The 19,133-nt window shown below is 39.6% G+C and overlaps 1 protein-coding gene and 1 long non-coding RNA gene across 3 annotated transcripts; one reads left to right on the top strand and one right to left on the bottom strand.

Moving 5' to 3' along the window:
• Nucleotides 1–985: 985 nt before the first annotated feature.
• LOC136241127 (uncharacterized) lies at nucleotides 986–18,566 on the bottom strand. The gene is made up of 2 exons (XM_066032300.1): nucleotides 17,594–18,566; nucleotides 986–2,104 (listed from the first exon to the last, which is right to left on the bottom strand). The coding sequence occupies exons 1-2, from the start codon at nucleotides 18,482–18,484 to the stop codon at nucleotides 1,139–1,141; spliced, it is 1,857 nt and encodes a 618-aa protein (XP_065888372.1). The 5' UTR covers nucleotides 18,485–18,566; the 3' UTR covers nucleotides 986–1,138.
• On the top strand, nucleotides 13,733–16,027 carry LOC136241137 (uncharacterized). Of its 2 annotated transcripts, XR_010694188.1 has the most exons (3): nucleotides 13,757–14,434; nucleotides 14,802–15,724; nucleotides 15,776–16,027. It is a non-coding gene; the product is annotated as an uncharacterized lncRNA (long non-coding RNA). The 2 variants fall into 2 exon arrangements; XR_010694186.1 differs by having other exon boundaries at nucleotides 13,733–14,434; nucleotides 14,802–16,027.
• Nucleotides 18,567–19,133: the final 567 nt, after the last annotated feature.

Raw genomic sequence — 19,133 nt, 5'->3', positions numbered from 1 at the left:
GGCTATTGTTGTATGAGAGCTAGTCTGGTGTAGCTGCTTGTAAGTGAATTAGTCTGGCAGCTACGCTAGACATTGGCGCCATTTGTGCATATCAGTAGTAGGTGTACTTGGAATGTAAGTGGACAGCCCTAGTACTTTTATGAATATAATTATTAGATTCATGATTGCTGCAGATCATGATCCCACTTATGAATATGAGAATTCTAGTTATTTACATATGTAACAGGTAACTATATAATAGCTTTTTAGTATAGTGGTCAAGAAATGACAAAAGTTCACAACCAATGAGGGGAATATTAAACTAGAGTAGGGAGAATATAGACCATTGCAATAAAAGTACTGAAACAAGCTGGATCAGAGTATAGTACAGATACTGAGAAGTGAATAATTATATCACTACATTGCACCTACTCTAGTTTAAAATCGCATTTTCCTTATGCTTTGCATTACTGGCTCTGACTGACCTTTTTAACAACACTAGCTGTGATGTGAATGTACAAAACCTGGGAATAGTTGATGAGATCTTATACCACAACTTAACTTGATGAATATAGAATCAATTTAGTTCCATCAGTATGTCAGCTGTAGCTGGTAATATATATTTATTTTTGTTGGGATCACTATTGTTATTGTAGGTATAAGTATCTCTTCTCATCATTATTATTATATTAATGCTTTTCATAACATTTTCTACCGAACACTGTACAGATAATTATATTCATTAAGAAACAATAAACTGATCAATTAAATCTGATTAATTATGGACTTTTTTTATCAGGTAAAGAGTTCACAGTAGCTCATTTCTGGACTAATCATGATTATGCTAGACTAGCAGCTATTGTGTACATGCATCAGGTACTGTGGGTTAGTGGCCCTTGTCTATTAGTTGTTGAAGTCATGTTTTCATTATGGCCAACCTTTACTGGCTTGTCATTATTCATCATACACCATGTAGGTCATCTCTCAGTACTGGAATAGAATAGCCAGGAGTAATGCACCATTATTGTCACCGTATACTGTATGTTCACTATATATACAGTTGTAAAAAACTACACCATAAAAAAGGCAAAACACAGATATACAGTGATTAAATACCAGCTATAGTATTGTCAAACACCTCACACTGGCTATAGTATTGTTAGTATATTGATCGAGCTTGTCCCAGTTCCACTGTAGTCAGACAGGATGAGTCAGCATTCCTTCCTTCAGTAAATCCTCCAATTACTATAATAGCATTATCGCTGACTGTTGCTATAGCTACATGAGATTTAGCAATAGGTAAGCCATCAATATTTCTCCATGACTTGATCCGGTCATCATACATCTTAATATCTGATACTGTTGATGTACGGCTTTGATCTTCACCACCAACTACCACTGGTGGGGATGAGTTGGGTATTAGTGCTGTGTGCCAATGGGTGGAAGCAGTCATTGTAATCCATTGGGTGGGTGCCCCTCTGGTTTGCTGCTGATCACCTGATTTCGTGATGTCATCAACTGCTATCCTGTAGGCACGTTTGTCACGCTTCATGTCATCATCATTAAATCCCACAACGACTAAGTCATCATCAGCAATAATTGGTGTAAAGCCATACATCGGCACAGGAAGATTAATGGATACCTTCTTCCAGTGAAGGTTCTCTACCCAGTTGAGGACCTCAATGTCATCACGCGTCATGTCATCTGATCCTCCCCCGGCAACAATAGCATACTCTAGGTGAGTAGCCACCCCTGGTTTTCTCCTAACCGAGACAAGATTAGGATAATAAGATGTCCAAGATTCACTGGTTTCTTGAAATGTGGTAACTCTATTAGTTCTCTTCTTATTAGCAGACAGACGTCCTCCAATAATAGCCAATTTGCCACCAATGATGTGAGGAACACCATAATAGTGATCTGAAGGAGGTAAATGACCCCAGTGGTCAGTGTCGACATCATAGACGTATATTTGATGATAAGCACCTTTAATTGGACTATCTCCACCAGCAACATAGACCTTCTTGTCTTTTACAGTGACATACGCACCATACATTGGAACAGGAAGATCAGCCAACTGAGTCCATTTTATGCGGTAGCTGAGTGCTGACATTAATGGAGGTTCCTCCTAAAATAAAGTAATTCATAAACGTGAATAGCTAGTAATGATATTCATATTATCATTGGTGCAATACTGCATCTGTATGATAAACTATTGCCATAGAAATCAAATACTGTAAAGTTTGGTTGTTAGGTGCATCCACTTCCAACTTTTCAAAAATTATCCTAAATTTGTGCCTCATAAAAAAGTTTACCATGGAGTATTTTTTTATGGAATATTTATGGCCACTCCAAATAAATTCTCTGTTTCCCATCCACCGCCCGCATCTAGTTACTGTCAGCTCTAAATATTCCATTATTCCGTATCCTTCCATTATTTTTCTGGCTATTGTTGCATACTGACAGGCTCACTTAAAACCATGTCAGCTCACGTGTCAGCAGTGCTATCAAGTCTGCACAAACTTCACATTTATGCTATTTTTGCTACTTAAAAAGGAAGGAACAAGCTTAAGCATGCTTTTATGTAGCTTTTTATGGTTGTGCCAGACAAATAATGGCTTTAAAAGCTGCTAATCTTATAATGAATAATGGAAATGGACCGCCCGCCCGCATGCAAATATGTTTGAGTCCAGGACGGGAAACAGAGAATTTATTGGAGTGGCCTATTACTGAAGTATGTGCACTATATAGCATATTTGCAGATGTAGGCGACCTCCTTTGTTTCTCTACCTCCTTTGTTTCTCAGATGTAGGCGACCTCCTTTGTTTCTCTACTTATTTTCTATAATTCCTATAATCAAACTTAAATTCCCTTATACTGATTATTAGAGAGGCACATTGCAAAAAATGGACATTTTATGCATGAAACTTTCCACACAGATTATACATAATCCTTATGATATTTATTTTTTGATATAGTGCCACTGCAGATTTGACCTTTACAACCATTTTACATTAATACTTTACTAGTTTTTATACACAAAGGGCAAGGTGAGCTTGTTATGAATGTTGGTTATAGCTACTGAATACGTTTAAGGGATGAAGCCTGATAGATTATATAGTGTTCATTGAAAGGCAGGAAGTGTGATAATTGTGCATTAATTGAAACTGTGTCGTGGTGTCAGACTATTGGCTTAACAAGCCACCATAAAAGGTAGCGACCGCTATATGAAGGAGAAAGTTATGTATACAGTGGTTCATAGGCAAATTGTTGATTGGCCGTTATACATGTTAGACAGGTGACTGCTTAATGCAGACCACAATGCATACATTTGTATGGGAAAATATTTGGAACCTCGTGACCATAGCCGTTATGCAAAGATGACTGTAACACTCAGCTTTTCACTTCAAGTTGTCTTAGGTCAACACCTTTAATTTGAATCCAAATTTTTAACAGTGTACAATAATACAGTGAAACCTGAGTTACGGCGATTTCACAGCAAAGTTATAATCATTTTTAAGCTCACGTATGCGTACTATGTGAATCAGTCACGAATAACAGCAAGTGTGGAAAACTGCAGGAATGCTTTGCGAGTGCATTTATATGGGACCATGTAAATTTCGATTGTGGACATTGTCATACAACAACAAGGCATTGCCATGGCATTGCTGAGAGGCAGAACGTAAAAGTGCAACGTGAGCACGCAGATAGCTTTGATTGTGGGTACACAATTAAATACAAAAAGCTGAAATCCGAGCTGGCAATGATGTTTAAGTGCACTAAAGTACTTACTACACTAGCTGTGAATAAACTACGATAGTGAATATGTGTACAGTGCTAATGGCCTAGTCAATTAAGCATGCCCAGTGCTACACATGTGTAATATCATGCCAGGTGTCAAAACAACAAGTTAAACTGCACTAAAGTACTTACTTTACTAGCCATGAATAATCTATAAGTAGCAAATATAAGGCCAATGTTTGGTAAAGTCATGTTTTTCATCACCGCCCACATGCATTATCACTGCCTCCCTTATTTCACGCATTAAATGATTTTTAGCCATTATTTGACTAAATAATTAATTTATGCCCATGCACAGTTTACTTTTCAAGATAGCTTCCCTTATACAGTACCTCGCAAGTGTCAAGAAATGCTTGGTAAATTGGAAGATTTGTGCTGTAAACCCTCCAACACTAACATTTTTGGAATTCTACAAGGAATAAGTTACAGTAATTATGATACCTAACAGATGGCTGAATGCCGTATTTGTTGGTAAATCAAAGGAACACTGCACATCTGAAGTGGATCAAAATCTCACTGTAGTTGATGCTAGCCGTTTCGGGCAGTATGTTAAGTTAATGTTGAGTTGGGCAACTGTATTCAGTCCACTACAGAGGAGCCAAGTTCAGGTATGTACACATGTACGCCAGGCTTGTTGTAATTGTAATTAATTACTAATCATTAGCAATTTTCAAGTAATTGTAATTGTAATTGCTCACTGAGCATAAAAGTAATGGCAATTGTAATTAGCTGTTCAGTCAATAATCATTGTGTAATTAAATGTAAGTAATCAAAGTTATGCTATATAAAAGTACTACTCCATAACTTGACTAGTGACTATGTACACAATCCCATGTGTATAATGTGTGGCCCATGTAGCTGCAGTAAATTATTGAAATTATAGGCATAATTATATTTGTTGACCACATAGTTTAAATTTTATATACAGTATGGGATACCCATGGGGTACATAATGTTCAATAGCAGAGAAAGAATTTAAAAGTATCTAGATGACACAAAGTTTACAAAGGATGAAAGCCTTTTAAAATTTTGGAATATAAAAGCAGATAAATACCCCATTTTAAGTACAATAGCAAAGAATAGCTGGGAGTTCCAGCAACATTAATTTTGCGCCATTTGAGTATGTATTCAGCCATAGTGGCAAAGTTCTCAGACCAAATAGATGTAGACTATTACCAAAAAAGTTTGAACAGTTAATATACCTTAAGAGTAATGCTGGAGAATTGTAAGTTATTGTTGTACCCCGATGTATAGTAGTAATTGAAAAGTAATTGTAATTTTTAATCATTATTTTACAAACTGAAGTAATTGTAATCATTAGATTGACTTCAAAAAGTAATTGTAATTGTACTGATTACTTCCGGTGGGTAATTACAACAAGCCTGATGTACGCATTGATTGATATAAAAAAGCAAAGTGTTAGCTAGCTATAGCACTAGTGTGTCATACATGTGTAGCTGTTTTTTTTTTTTGTTTTTTGTTTGTATGTTTTGTTTTTTTACTTCAGTTTTTGTATTACTTTCCTATAGGACGTATAGTAAATGCCTTCACAGTTTAGATGAATAGTGCTCACCAATTGGCTAGGTGCACTTTGCCCTCTCAAATTGATGAGCCCAAGACAGGAAAACACAGACTCTGGAATGCTGTACTTAGTTTTCTCACAGAAAAAGGGTGTGTTTGGCGTGGTAGTGAAGTTGAAAGCAGTAGAGAATCTTTATTGAGAGCATATGGGTGGATACTTTTTGGTCTATTGATGACCATCATGATACATTCCGGGCAAGAAGCCATGCTATTCCAGCAATTTTAAAATAGTTTTTCTGGGTATAATGTTCCTGAGAAGTCAAAGCATTGAAAGTGGACCATTGGCAATCTTTCCTCCTCAACATTACTGGATGCCCTTTTTTGGATGTCTGCAAGGGGTTTACTGGACAAGGCAAAACTGGTAGGAATTTAGACCACAAATTGAGACACTTGCAAGATCTATATCTGAATATGCCATTTCTTAATCTAAACAGTGTGCATCACGCAAAATGCTTCATTTACCTACCGAGCCACTCTGCCAAATTGCAGACAATTTAAATTTTCAGTTATTAATGCAGTCATCAAATTGCCATCGCTTTCAAGAGCCTGAGTCAACACACTTATTTGAATATGTGGCCCTTGAAACAGCTTGTCCACAAGACCCTAAAAGAAAGTATGAGTTTATTCAAAATCTTAAATTGCATGGGTTAACCCCAAAGTGTGCTTTGCTTACATAGGCACATGGTAACTACATTGGAAATTTACATTTTATTTGGAAAGTGTGTGATGGTGACGATGCATTGTCACTTAGTCGGCAGACCATAGAAAAAGCCAAGAAAGAAATGGCAGTGTTTCATTCAAAAGAGCAATGAAGTGAGTGTTGTTTCAAAATTTTGGGAGAGTGTGTCCTACTAAGCCTGTAGTTTTGCGAGCATTTATAAATGGCTCAGGGCACAAAGTGCCTGCATGCTATTTACAATTACATGAGGAAGGTGAAGTGAAATATTAACATGTAATTGGCAAGGATATGACAGCCATTTTGAAGAGTCATGAGACTAGTTTATGTGAAAATGCGTAGTGCCTATAAAAGGAGCACGCGGTCTATTTCCATTGGCTCTTTGTAGATATTGTTCTTTTATTTATGCTCTCTGCTATTGCATGATGTACAAAAATTTGATTCATAAAAGTACAAGATCTTGAGTTGTTGTATGGCTACTGCACAGGCATCAATTTCAGCACACGGTGTGTTCTTTCTATCTGAAAGGAAAAGCAAATATTAGTTATACAATTATGCACTAAAGGGAGGGGGTGGGACATGTTGATATTTCACTTCACCTTCCTCATGTAATTATAAATAGCATGCAGGCACTTCATGCCCTGAGCCATTTACACATCAGAAGGCTCAGTTTCATATCAACATGTATTGTTTGAAGATGACTTTGATGACAGGACTGCAGTACCAAAAGTGGTCCAGTCATCTTTCTTAAGCTCTCTGCAGTAAAATCTTTGGAAGGTGCCCTCTGAGGACCAGTCTGTAGCATCTAGAATATCTTTGGTAGTAACTCCCACTCCTGCAGCAGTAGAGCACGTTATTTGTCTTACTGAATGTGCTTTAAATATCGAGATGTCTATACCAGCCTCTGCCATAAAACACTTAAGTCATCTAGTTATAGTACTGCTAGATACTGGGGTATGCTGTCCTATGAAGGACAGGAAAAGCTGAAATTCAGAATCACTTGGTATGTCAGCCCGAAATCTTTCTGTTCTCTCCTCGTATGCCTTTAACGTTGTCACTGGGCATATGACAGGATCTTCAGCAAAACTTGGAAAGAAAAAAATCTGCCATAGGTTTTGAAGACCTACTCTGCTTAGCCAGATGGGTTGGTCGAAAGACCACTCCATTTGATTTAAAGCTTCTCATCTGTAAGTATAGTTTGGATAGATCAGCTGAGCATGATGGTCTAGTCAGTGCCAGCAGCATCACTATCTTCATGGTTAAATGTTTAAGGCTTAAATCCTTATTAGCACCTAAATCTTTAATGTACCGGATTACCACCCCAACATCCCAGAAGGAAGCATATCTTGATTGTGGTGGCCTAGAGTTAAAGACTCCTTGGAGGAGGTGTGTCACTGTAGGATGACTTCCCACAATGACTCCATCTACATGGTCATGGGTAGATGATATTGCTGAACGATAAGCGTGCAGTGACTGATATTGATAGCCTTAAGAATACAAGCTGGCTAAGAAGTTCACAACATCCTCTATAGGTCCTGAAAGGGGATCTCTACCCCTCTGTTGACACCAGCTAGCTTATTTAGAGAATGAGGAACCATAGTTGGAGTTGGTTTTGTCTCTGCATGAGATCTGAACCCTGTGAAGAAATTCCTCATGATGTATAGGACTGCCTGAGATAGGTCAGGCAACCAACTGGGGCACTCCCTGTTGCATCACAAATTCTTGCCCCAGTGGCATTGATACTAGGTCCAGTTGTTGAGGAATCCTCCGAGGGTAATCCTCCATAAGTTCCAGTACTAGTCAGTAGTGGATACCATGGTTGGGTTTACCACAGAGGTGTTAATAGTACTATCTTTGCTGCTTGTTTTTTCCTCACTTTGGTAAGACAGTGATGTATCAGGCACCATGGGTGATTGGCAAACCCTCGACATGTTGCCCAGTTCTGCATGAAGGTGTCCGTCGCCCCTAGCTGCTTCTGGGTCTGGTCTCCAGTTGTAAAAGCGAGGAAGCTGCTTTGTCAGGCGTGATGCAAACAAGTCCACTTCCAGCGGACTCATTGCTGCCATTATTTGTTGGAATACTGATTGCTTTAGTTTCCAGTTGCAGCTATCCCTCACCTTTCTGGACTCCTTGTCGGCCTGTGAGTCCAGTCGGCCAGGAAGGTGCTCTGCTTGGAGAGTAATTTTCCTCTCTGTGCACCAGGTCCAGATCGTTATTGCTAATTTGCACAGAGCTTTGGACACTGTGCCCCTTTTCTGGTTTATGTAGCTCACTGCTGTAATATTGTCCATTCGCAGTAAGACTGTGATATTCTGCCAAGACTTCCTGAAAGCCTTGATTGCCAGGAAGGCAGCTAGTAACTCCAAATAGTTTGTGTGGTGACTTGTTTCCTCGGGAGACCACATCCCCCTGTATGGAACTGACCATTCAACACTGCTCCCCAGCCCCGGTTTGATGCATCTGAATGCACTGTTATTGATGGGTCTGGTGGACTCACTGGTGCTCCCACTGGAGTTGTTGTGAGAGCCCTCCACCACTCCAGATCTTCTCTGCTGGCCAAGTTTAGTGAGATTATTGTATTGTACTTGTCCGAAATTTCCTCCTGAGTATAGTTCAGGGGAAGGACAGAGTTCATTTGCATCTGGAGAGCCTGATAATGCAATGGGGCTAGTGGGATAGCTCTGATCGTAGCAGTTGTCTTTCCCACAAATCGTGCTATTTCCCTCACCGAGACTGATGCCTGGTAAAGCATCCTCCGAGCATCCTGTTGGATTTTTCGGACTTTCTCGGGGGGATTGATAATCTCATTGTTGTGGTGCATACATGAAAGCCCAGAAAATCTATCTCCTGAAAAGGAGTCAGTATGGACTTCTTCTTGTTCACTTGAACAGTTGGCAGGTCAGTTGGGTGATTTGTTCTAACTGAGCCTTGTTCTGATGCATCATCAGTATGTCGATGCATCATCAGTATGTCGTCTAGGTATATGATCAGACGACAACCATTCTGTCTCAGGAAGCCCACTACTGACTTCAGCAGCTTTGTAAACACTCTGGGTGCTGCTGATAGGCCAAAAAGTAGGTACTGAAACTTGTATGTTTTCTCATCCCATGGGAATGAAAGGAGGTGTTGATGATCTGGGTGGATGGGGACTTGAAGGTATGCATCTTTTAAGTCCATCTTTACCATCTAGTCCTGTGCCTGTAGGAGATCTGGGAGCAAGTGAAGACCCTCCATCTTGAAGTGCTCTGTCTTCACAAATTGGTAGAGACCCTTCAGGTTTATCACTGGTCTCTGGCCCCCGTCCTTCTTTTCCACAAGGAATATTTGTGACAGGTAGCTCCTTGGGAAGGCTTGTGTCTCCACCACTACCCTTTGGACAGAAGCTCCAAAACCTCCAAGGTTAACTGGCTCTTGCTCTCTGGTGAGCATTTTATCTGGTGAGGAATTCTGGCCTGAATTGGAGTCTCTGTTAGTTCCAGGTGGTAACCAGCCACGGTTTGCAATACCCACTGGTCTTGGGTTAGCACTTTCCAGTTTGGTAGGAAGTATGCTACTAGCCCAGCCAGCCTTGGGCATGTGATTGACAGGATGATGGTGTTGATCAGAGCCTGTATGTAATGTGTTTGTGTGCTTAACACCTGAATAGACGAAACAATTTTAAATGAATTTTTTTTGCATTTCCATACAATGAATTGCAGTATATATGCTGCCTAGTCATTTCTTTGGCAGCCCTTTCTTGGCTTTGTTGCCCGGGCCTTGCCATCCCCAACTCCCTCCTGTGCCGCTGTACTAGTTGCCACCCCCACAACTTGTCCTCTGGGAGTGGCCTTTGTGAAAACCCTTTTTTGAGTTGTCAGATGTTGCTTTTCTGAGAATCTCTGCAGTATCCAAACGCTACTTTGCCAAGGTTCCAAATTTCTCCCCAAAAAGGTAAGGTGCTACATCCTTGAAATCCCTGTAGTTAAACAGCTGCTTCAATTTTGGGTTAAGTGTGTCATTAGGGCATGCCTTCGATCCATAGAGTGCTGATAGTTAGCATTACCCATCAACCGAAAGAGAGGTCTGGATCCCATTAATAAGCTCAGACGGTAACTCCAGTTCCTCTGCCTTCTCCAGGAGGAATAAGAGAGAGGTTGCTGCATCCAACCAGAAATTCTGGATGTGACTACTTGCTCTGTCCTCCGTCCGTGCCGCTGGTGTAATGTTGGCACCACCACCGAATCTAGCTTGGCACATTGTATCCAGCGCGAATCAGGAGTACCGTTCGCCTTAGCCTTTCGGGATTTGCTATCCAGCTTCGTATTGAATGAAGCCTCCAGAAATTCCGCAGCCACCTCTGAGATTGGGACGAGTGGACCTTGTTGCGTGTCAATATTGCCTATTTTCTCGTCAGAATTGGCTTCATCATCTTCCAGTCTGGATTTCTTATCAGGAGGGGGGACCAGGCCGGCAATATCTGTACTGTTGTATTGCATGCTGGATCCTGACTGCGGGTTTGTGCTACTGTGTGTGGCTTCACGTTTAAGCGTCACGAGTTCGTCCTGTATGGACCTGACGCTCGCCAAAAGAGTCTCCAATGTCTTTGTTATCTCCTTGTTGCTCGCCATTCACAAAGCACTGACTACTGTCACAGCCAAATAAAAAGCCAATGGAAATAGACCGTGTGCTCCTTTTATAGGCACTACGCATTTTTACATAAACTAGTCTCGTGACTCTTCAAAATGGCTGTCATGTCTTTGTAATTATGCCAATTACATGTTGATATGAAACTGAGCCTTCCAAAGTATAATTATACAGGGGTTAACAAATGATTCCTCAGCCCTAATACCCTTAGCTGAAATTGATGAAAGGATGAAGCTAGTATCAGAAATGGAAGATCCAAATATTGTGGTCAAGTTAAGGCATTTAAACACGCAATAAAAGCAAATATGATGTATTTTGAAAAGAATGATGTATATGATCTAAAATCCATTACACTGGAAAATTGAATGTGAATTTTATGATTCAGGCACATCAGTTTAGAAAGGATCACCCACATAGTCACTATGTTGCAGCTTTATGTAGATACCAAATATACCATACTTGTTAAAGAACACTGCAATTTTTGATCCATAGATGACAAACACAAAGGAGAGCCCAGCTTTCCAGTGGCAGCTGCTAAAAGTGGGAAAAGGGTAATCGTTAGTCGTGATGCCACCTTTGAAGTTGGTGATCATAACTTTACACGAATGGGTATTGTACTGTCTGTATGTCTTTGATTGATGTTCCTGAAAAGATTGAAGATTCATTTTACCATGGAAAAGTGTTTTAAGATCAATCATCTTCCCCCAATCGTCACATTGCTGAGATTTGCAAATTGATTGATAATAAACCAATTTTGTTTCTTTATTGTGATGTGGATTGGATCATCACCATACATATCTCTCAGTCCAGTTGTTGCTTATGGCTTTGTTTCTCTTAAACTTGATTTAGCTTATCTATGTGTTTGCCGTACTGCACCATTTCATTCTTGGAAAAATCCTGTCAAAAAGATTATGTCTGTTGTTAATTTAGGATTGCAATCTCTTGGGTTGATACGACAGTAAACAGATGAAGAATTTGAGACTATCATCGGTAAGTGTAATAGTATGAAGCAGTTAAGATGTGCTACTAAGAGCAAACCAGAACTCAAAGTAAAATTATCTGACAACATTGAACCTGTCAAGATTATGCTTTCGGACATCATTACTAGAACAAGCACAACTCAGCTATTGAAATTGAAATAAAAGAGTTGTGGGAAACAGTCATGGAGATCTACTTTAACGTTTGACAAAATGTATAGAAAATAACATACCTTGAAAGAGCATCCAAAGCTATAAGATTTCATCACTCATTGTTGCCAAGCAAAGCATTACTCATTCAGTATAAAGAAGTGTGGTAGCCCAGATTGTCATATGTGCAAGTCACCTAGATTACCTGCCAAGATGTTTAGCAAGCTTGAAAAGTTCTTGATTTAAACCACAAGGCACTTACAATATCATGTGATGACTAGGAGATGTATCATTTTCAACCTAGAGGCTAAAATTCTGACCAAGGGGAGCATATACCATTCGATTTACATTACCCACAAACCAGAGACCCATGGCAGGCAGGTACTTTTACTGATGTAACGTGCAAGCCAAATACTTCAGGGTTTGCTACACCATCTCTCATCTGATTGGGGATGTGACCTCATAAACCCAACTCCAGATGCTGTTTAATGCACAACTTGCTGCAATGGCCCACCAGTATTGTGGCTATAACTACGCGATCGCAAGTGGTCACGAGACAGATTCATGGTCATGTGGTCATGTGATCAACAGAACTAAGAAAACCTTGAAAATGCAGAACCTCACTGTGAGACCTGGAGTATTGACTAAAATCTGTGAGACACACGATAAAACCGTGAGAGTTGGCAGGCCTGACATTGCGCCACATGACTACAAAGCAGCAAACCTGTGGCCTTCTTCATTTAGTAAAACAAATGAACTATCTTCTCCAAGTCCATGAGTTAACTCTGGCCACAGTACCCTATAATAGACACCCTATGCTCTGGCTCACTTTACAGAACTAAAACCCACTATTGATCCTGTGAAGTGTATAAGTCATTATATTAAGGTAGAGGAGATCACACAGTTTCATCAAAGAAACCTGATGATTTCTAAGAATGCTTGAAAAGTGCTAACAAGAAATTAGAATAGGGACAGTGTATAGTGCTGCAATAAAAAGTACTGAAACAAGCTGGATCGGAGTAGTACGTAATGTCCAAATACTGTAAAACAATAAGAAGTGAATATCCCTACTGTGCATATTGTTAATAAATAGGATAACAATCGGATTGCAGGATTAATCGTGATTGTCTCTGAACATCACGATGTTGAGATGCATTGCGAATAATCGTGATGTTGTGACATCACACACAAGTATAAATTCAAATAGTGGCACATACTGTTATGGAAGAACATGATCCAGAAAACAAGTCTACACTTCTGAGACTTCATTGTGTGAATAAATCTTACTATGTAATTAAAAAGCTTACCTGTTAGAAACTGTTGAATATCTAAGGATACTATTATTCATCATGCTGTTTGTATTAAACTGTAACTGCCTATGACCTTAATTGTGTTGAACAGTTGTAGACAATTTCATCGTGTATTACTAAAATAAATAATTGATACACAGGGGTGGATCCAGGAGCTGGCAAGGGGAGGGGCACAAACAGGGTAAGTTGTAGGTGGTTGGGGGAGAGCCAGATTCTCTGCATTTTTGAAGCAGCAAATAATCACCTCATGGTAGTGTCTCACTGTTGATTTTTGCCATTTTGGCCTTTCCAGATGGTTATGAAGTCTTAAAAGCTGTTTAAAAGGTTCTGAATGTCTTAAACAACAGCAACACGATAATTATTTTAGAGGCGCTTAGTACGTACGAAGGTGCTAGGTTATTATTTTACAGCTAGTTTGACTTTCATTCTCTTTGGTTTCAGGTGAATTTGTAATAAATGCTAGTAAAAAGTGCATATTTTCAGGCACGAGTTGATAAACTGATCTTGGCCTGACATAAAGATTAGCAGCTATTTTAATCAGAAGCATAGCTGGCTTCATGAGGGGGGGCATTTGCCCCATCCTGGATCCGCCATTGATACAAAGTTGTGCATATATGATACTAGTGATGCTTGTGAGTTATAACATTGTAATATTTATCATAATTGTGAGTGCAAAGAAACGTTGTACAAACTATCCAACCTGTATATTGCATGATAACCTTTATTAAAGCCCAGACAGGTATGGCAGTATTAAAACAAACAGGCAGTAGTATCACAGGCAGTATCAAAACTGGTATGACTTAAATATCAGAGATTACTAACAATACTGGTATTTACATCCCAGTGCGTGGGAGTATCAAAGCGCCGCGCTGGGTTATAACTACCATACAGTTAGACAGAGCGGAGCTGCTACTGTACGATATATTAGTTATCACCCAGTGATAACTAACTTATCACCCTATTGCGGAGCCACTCAGTCTCTTTCGTGACATCATAATAACCGCGAAGGGCATTGTTTACCAATGGAACAAAGAGCCAAATAAGGAAATATTGATACAAAACACACCAATACAGCACTTAAAACTTACAAGAAAACTGTTAATCCTTTACACAATAACACTACAAGCTACCAATACAATAGTTTAACCATAGATACTAGACTTATAATAGGGATTGGCAACGCACTATAAAATTATTATTTTCGTAAATTAATGCACGTTTTGCTGGTGAAGTAAAAGATGGTGGAGCCTTTGAGTGACAGGCACTCGAGCAGGCGTGCAGTGCACGTATTCTTCGTGCGTTAAAGCTGAAGCTATGGCTAAATAAAGTACATTGGATGGGTAAGTTTCTTATTTGTGTGTTTTAGCGCGCTGTCATTTTGTTGTTTACTGTGGAGTTCAACGCTATTTACCGTTGTGTAGTTTTCTTGAAGTGACACAACATTCCTAAACGGTGTTAACATTTCCCACCCTTTTATTTTGACCTTGGAAGTGTTAATGGATCAAATTGTCTAACAATAGGGGTGTTGTTTGAGGGAGAATGCTTATTTACAGGGCATTTCAGAGCGATATTTGTACAAGTTTGTGTAGTTTTACTGAGCTTCGTGAACTACTTTCTGAAGAGTTTCCAAGGTTCAGTACAAATGTTAACTTTGGAGAATGTCACTCCATATCTAGTTTATGAATCCTTCCTGTTACTTCCGTGTAGGCAGAGTTTAAAATGAACAACAGAAAATTTCACATGTATAGTCTTGGCATCAGAACTTTGATGAAAGGAGAGAAATTACAAGAAATTCAAGGTTGGAAGACCACCTAAGAACCAGAGGGAAGAATATTACAGATGATGATCTAGTGTGTGCTCTTTAGCAATGGTCTCAAACTGGGTTTTTGGAATTACGTTGATGCTATTGCTGAAAGCTTTGCTTTAATGTGTGTGTACCTGGCTGTTATACTATTACCAAAGCTTTGTTTTAGTGTGTGTGTGTGCGTGTGACTTTGTAGTACAAAAGTGTGTTTTTGTGTTTACCTTTTGTGTGTGTGTGCTGCATTACCAACACATAGGTGTGGTAATGAGAAAACAATGGGTAAAATGTTTTTCGAACTTGTTTCAAATAAATTACCCTCTTCATGAATATAATTATGCACATAATAATACGACTTGACTTAATATGACTTTTACCAACTACCTCAGTAAACAATCTGACGAAATTGCATATTGCAAAAAGGTATCTAATCTCCTTTGGTATTAGTCTTACGTGCCAGACATTTTGTTTGGGGACTGCAAGTAAATTACCTGGTCACTGTTCTCCATATTCCATGATCACAGCTGGAGTGTTGACAGGGCTAACTCTACACATTGTATAGTTCACATTCTTATGGTTGAATGTGGATTACAGCCTTTTTTTTTTGCTGAACTTTGAAAGTACTGTGGGCTTAGGTTCTTGACTTCCCCAATACAGTTGAATCTGGTTCACTATGTATATGTAAATTTATCACTTTTAGTGCAAAAAATATGATGATGGAATTTACTGTATTTTGGGAAAATTGTGCGACAGAAACCAGGAGTCTTTCCTGCTGTCCACATAAAATATCTGGCAGGAGAAATTACTCTGGTGTAATGAATTATTTGTGGTGTGTTTATGTAGTAGTCTTAATTTGATTTTTGATTTATTGTAATGCTAGGTAAGCTGTTAACATCTGAGTGAGCAGTTGCAGAACCAACAGACCTGCTGGCAGACTAGATGGAGTCAGAAGTATAGCACAAGACAAGCTGCAATAGGCCCATGCAACAGTAGAGCAAGAATCAACCTCCTAGTCGGATTTGCAATGTTTACGTCATGTAGTTTCATATGACATGTAAATAGCCGGCAAGGTGTTGTTATTTGTAACTTGAGTTGTATGGCACACGAATCAAAGTTGTATAGGGTGTATGAATTGTGCTATGTTTGATCCTGTGTGACAGTACTGCCTCATGGATATGGGATGTCCCTCATTGTTGAGATCAAGGATGATGCTTCACTGACTTCAAATTCAGTTTATGGTCTGGTGTACATAATAGGTCTTACTCCTACTAGAGTTCAGGAGCTGTAAAAGGAGGGGCACACCCAGTCTGCTACACTATCTCATTTGAACTTCAGTGGTCTAAACTGATGGAGTGTAATCATCAATGCTGACTTCAAAGGTTCAGATACACTCTAATAAAGTAGTCGATAACTCTAATAGAACAGTCAGTGCTTGAAGTGTGAATAATTTGTGGTTCTGTACAGGTAAGCCAGAGAGATGTGAGGATGTCCTATAGTTAAATTCATGCTTTAGCAGATTAGCTACAACTTCTTGGCATACAGTTTTGTCCAGATACAATGTGGGTGAGGGAAAATTGTTCCACCATTAGAAAGATGGCAAGAGAAAGTTATTAATCTCAGCTGCTTAACTCTCATCTCTTAGTCTAGTCTTCTCACTGTCGCAATGCGAGAAGTAAAGACGAAGGCACCTTCACTGCACTGCATAAAGACGTAAGGCAGTGCAGTGAAGGTGCCTTGCGTCTAGTGTTGTTATGTAACACATACATACTGTAACTTTTTGTTCACAACTAGTAATTGTAGCATACGTACACTTATTGATTGTAGCATACACTTCACTATTGTTGATTTTACATCCTAGGCACACAAGCTGTGCTATCTGCCTAGTAATTATTAAATAATAAAGAATAAAGGCAGGTTTCACTTCCGTACTGAAATTCCATCACGCATGCTAGCAAGAATCCCTAACGGAGCTACGTACCTTTAAAGACTAAATCTTCGTGGAAACACATGAAACATTCTCAGTAGCATAGCGGCACTATGATAGCGGTTAGCTGGTAGTGACTTGAAAATTCCTAACAGCATTACGGATAAGCGAAACGCGGATTATTTCCGTTTACGCCTCCGTTGCCAATCCCTATTATAAGTCTAGTATCTATGGTTTAACAAATGTCAAGAATAGTCCGTGACGATTTTCGCTCCAGCAATCACTCCCAACGGTCAGTATGGTGAAGAACTAACTTCCTCTAGCTTCATCGTTCTATCTCGGACTATGGTAGCCACTTGTTGGTCTTTATTTTTCTCTTGCACACCACGTGACACCACCATACCAACTTCTGACGAAGGCGAATCGCACCTGGAACCGCTGCTTCATAACACTGCCCTTCGCTACAGTTTGTAGGCAGTACGTAAGGTCTCTCTTGTAGCTACGAAGTAGAGATCTCCACACAATTCGGACGAAATCTTGAGCACAGTGACAGGAACTCAAACCGGAACTTAATTTACTATCCGTAAACTTCTGCGCACTCCGGGATATAAAATAGTTATATCCCGTATACTCGGATGATATCATTGTTATTACACTCGTCCTCGGCTCCGCCTCGGACTCGTGTAATAACACTGATATCACCCTCGTACCGGGATATAACTATAACATATAGCCCAGCTCTAAATAGCAGCTAACTTCAAAGCTAATACTTACCAGCTGTTGTGTCAGGTCATCAACTTCAGATTGCAATTGTTTAATTTCTTTTTTCATTTGTTGGTCATTCTGTAACTCTGTATTGTGTTGCTCCACTTCACTTTTGAGCAGCTCCACTTGTTGGTATAGAGTGATAACGTCTGGTGGGGACTCCTTCACAATATCACCCTTGATCAATTGAATCTTTTCACAGACAGTTGCCATGGTTGGCCTTACAGCAGGATCATTATCCAAACACTTCTCCACTAGTGGCCTGAACACTTCAGCCTCTTGTCTCAGTTTATCCAAGTACTGCTGACGACGCTCTACCTCAGAAAAAGCCACCATTGTTCGGGTCTCAGAGTCAAACTGCACTTGCTCTGTTGGATAAGGCCAACTTTGGTTAAATGTGTGAAGGATTATTCCAGCAAATGAAAAAACATCCATCGGAAGGCCATACTTAGGATTGTTAGTAACACATTCAGGAGGCATGAAATCACCAGTCCCTGGAGCTTTAGTCATTGTCTTTCTGCTATCAGCCTTTATCACCTTGGCTACTCCAAGATCACTGATCTTGGCCACATTATGCACTGTCACTAAGACATTGTTAGGGGAGAGGTCTCGGTGGACAATGGGAGGATCATGATTGTGAAGGTAGCACAGGCCAAAGGAGACATCATGGACAATGGAAAATTTTATATGGACAGGAATCTTATCATGTTTCTTCACCAGTGAGGTCAAGCTATCCGCCATCATCTCCATAACCATTACTGGTAGCCGCATCTTCCCCCTAGCCCTTCCATCTGCCCCCGCAGAGGGATAATAAACACCTAGGAACTGTACGAGGTTTGGATGACGCAATGCACTGCACTGGTCGCATTCTCTCATAAATGATTCCACTGTTAATCGCATTTCCACCTCTCCCACTTCTTCAACCAGAATGGAGTGAATTTCTTTGGCGGCACAGATCGTCCCGCAATAATTGACTGCATAAACTCTCTAGTGTTGGGCGATATATCGATATTATATCGTATCGTTTGATTTTTTGCTGATATCGAAAAGTATCGATATATTTTTCAGAATCCGATATTTCGATACGATACATCACGTGATCTGAATTTAATTTAAAAATGTATTTTAGCTAATTTTAATTGTTAATTGTAGCTTTCCATTATTTTCAGCAATTTTCAAATCACTATTACTCTCGTGTATGTGGGCGGGGAATCTCCATTGTGTATAGCTATAGCTACCTACTATCAAATTATGTAAGAAAACTGGCAATTTACATGAACAAATAATATTGCAATATCGTATCGAAAAGTATCAATATCGGTCAATTTTAGTCAATATCGTATCGATATCGTATCGTTCTGAAAATCCTGATATCGCCCATCACTAAAACTCTCCCATAAGCCCCGCGTCCCAGTTCCTTGCGATCTAATTTAGTAACTCCCTTTAGAAGTAAACCGTCAGCGAAAGCCATTTGTCTTGACCGATGCTAAATTTCTTCTTTTTTGGACGAGGTTTTCACTTAGAATATTTTTAGACATACAGACACAGA

Source organism: Dysidea avara, chromosome 1, assembly GCF_963678975.1.
Source record: "Dysidea avara chromosome 1, odDysAvar1.4, whole genome shotgun sequence".
Classification (NCBI taxonomy): domain Eukaryota; kingdom Metazoa; phylum Porifera; class Demospongiae; order Dictyoceratida; family Dysideidae; genus Dysidea; species Dysidea avara.
This window is presented reverse-complemented; position numbering and strand designations above follow the sequence as displayed.

What these genes read in the sequence shown, in the direction of transcription:
- LOC136241127 (XM_066032300.1), bottom strand. Translation starts at nt 18,484, where the DNA reads ATGCGATTAACAGTGGAATCATTTATGAGAGAATGCGACCAGTGCAGT. An exon ending in ATGACCTGACACAACAGCTG is followed by an intron (nt 2,105 to 17,593) that starts GTAAGTATTAGC and finishes ACTTTATTTTAG; the next exon opens with GAGGAACCTCCATTAATGTC.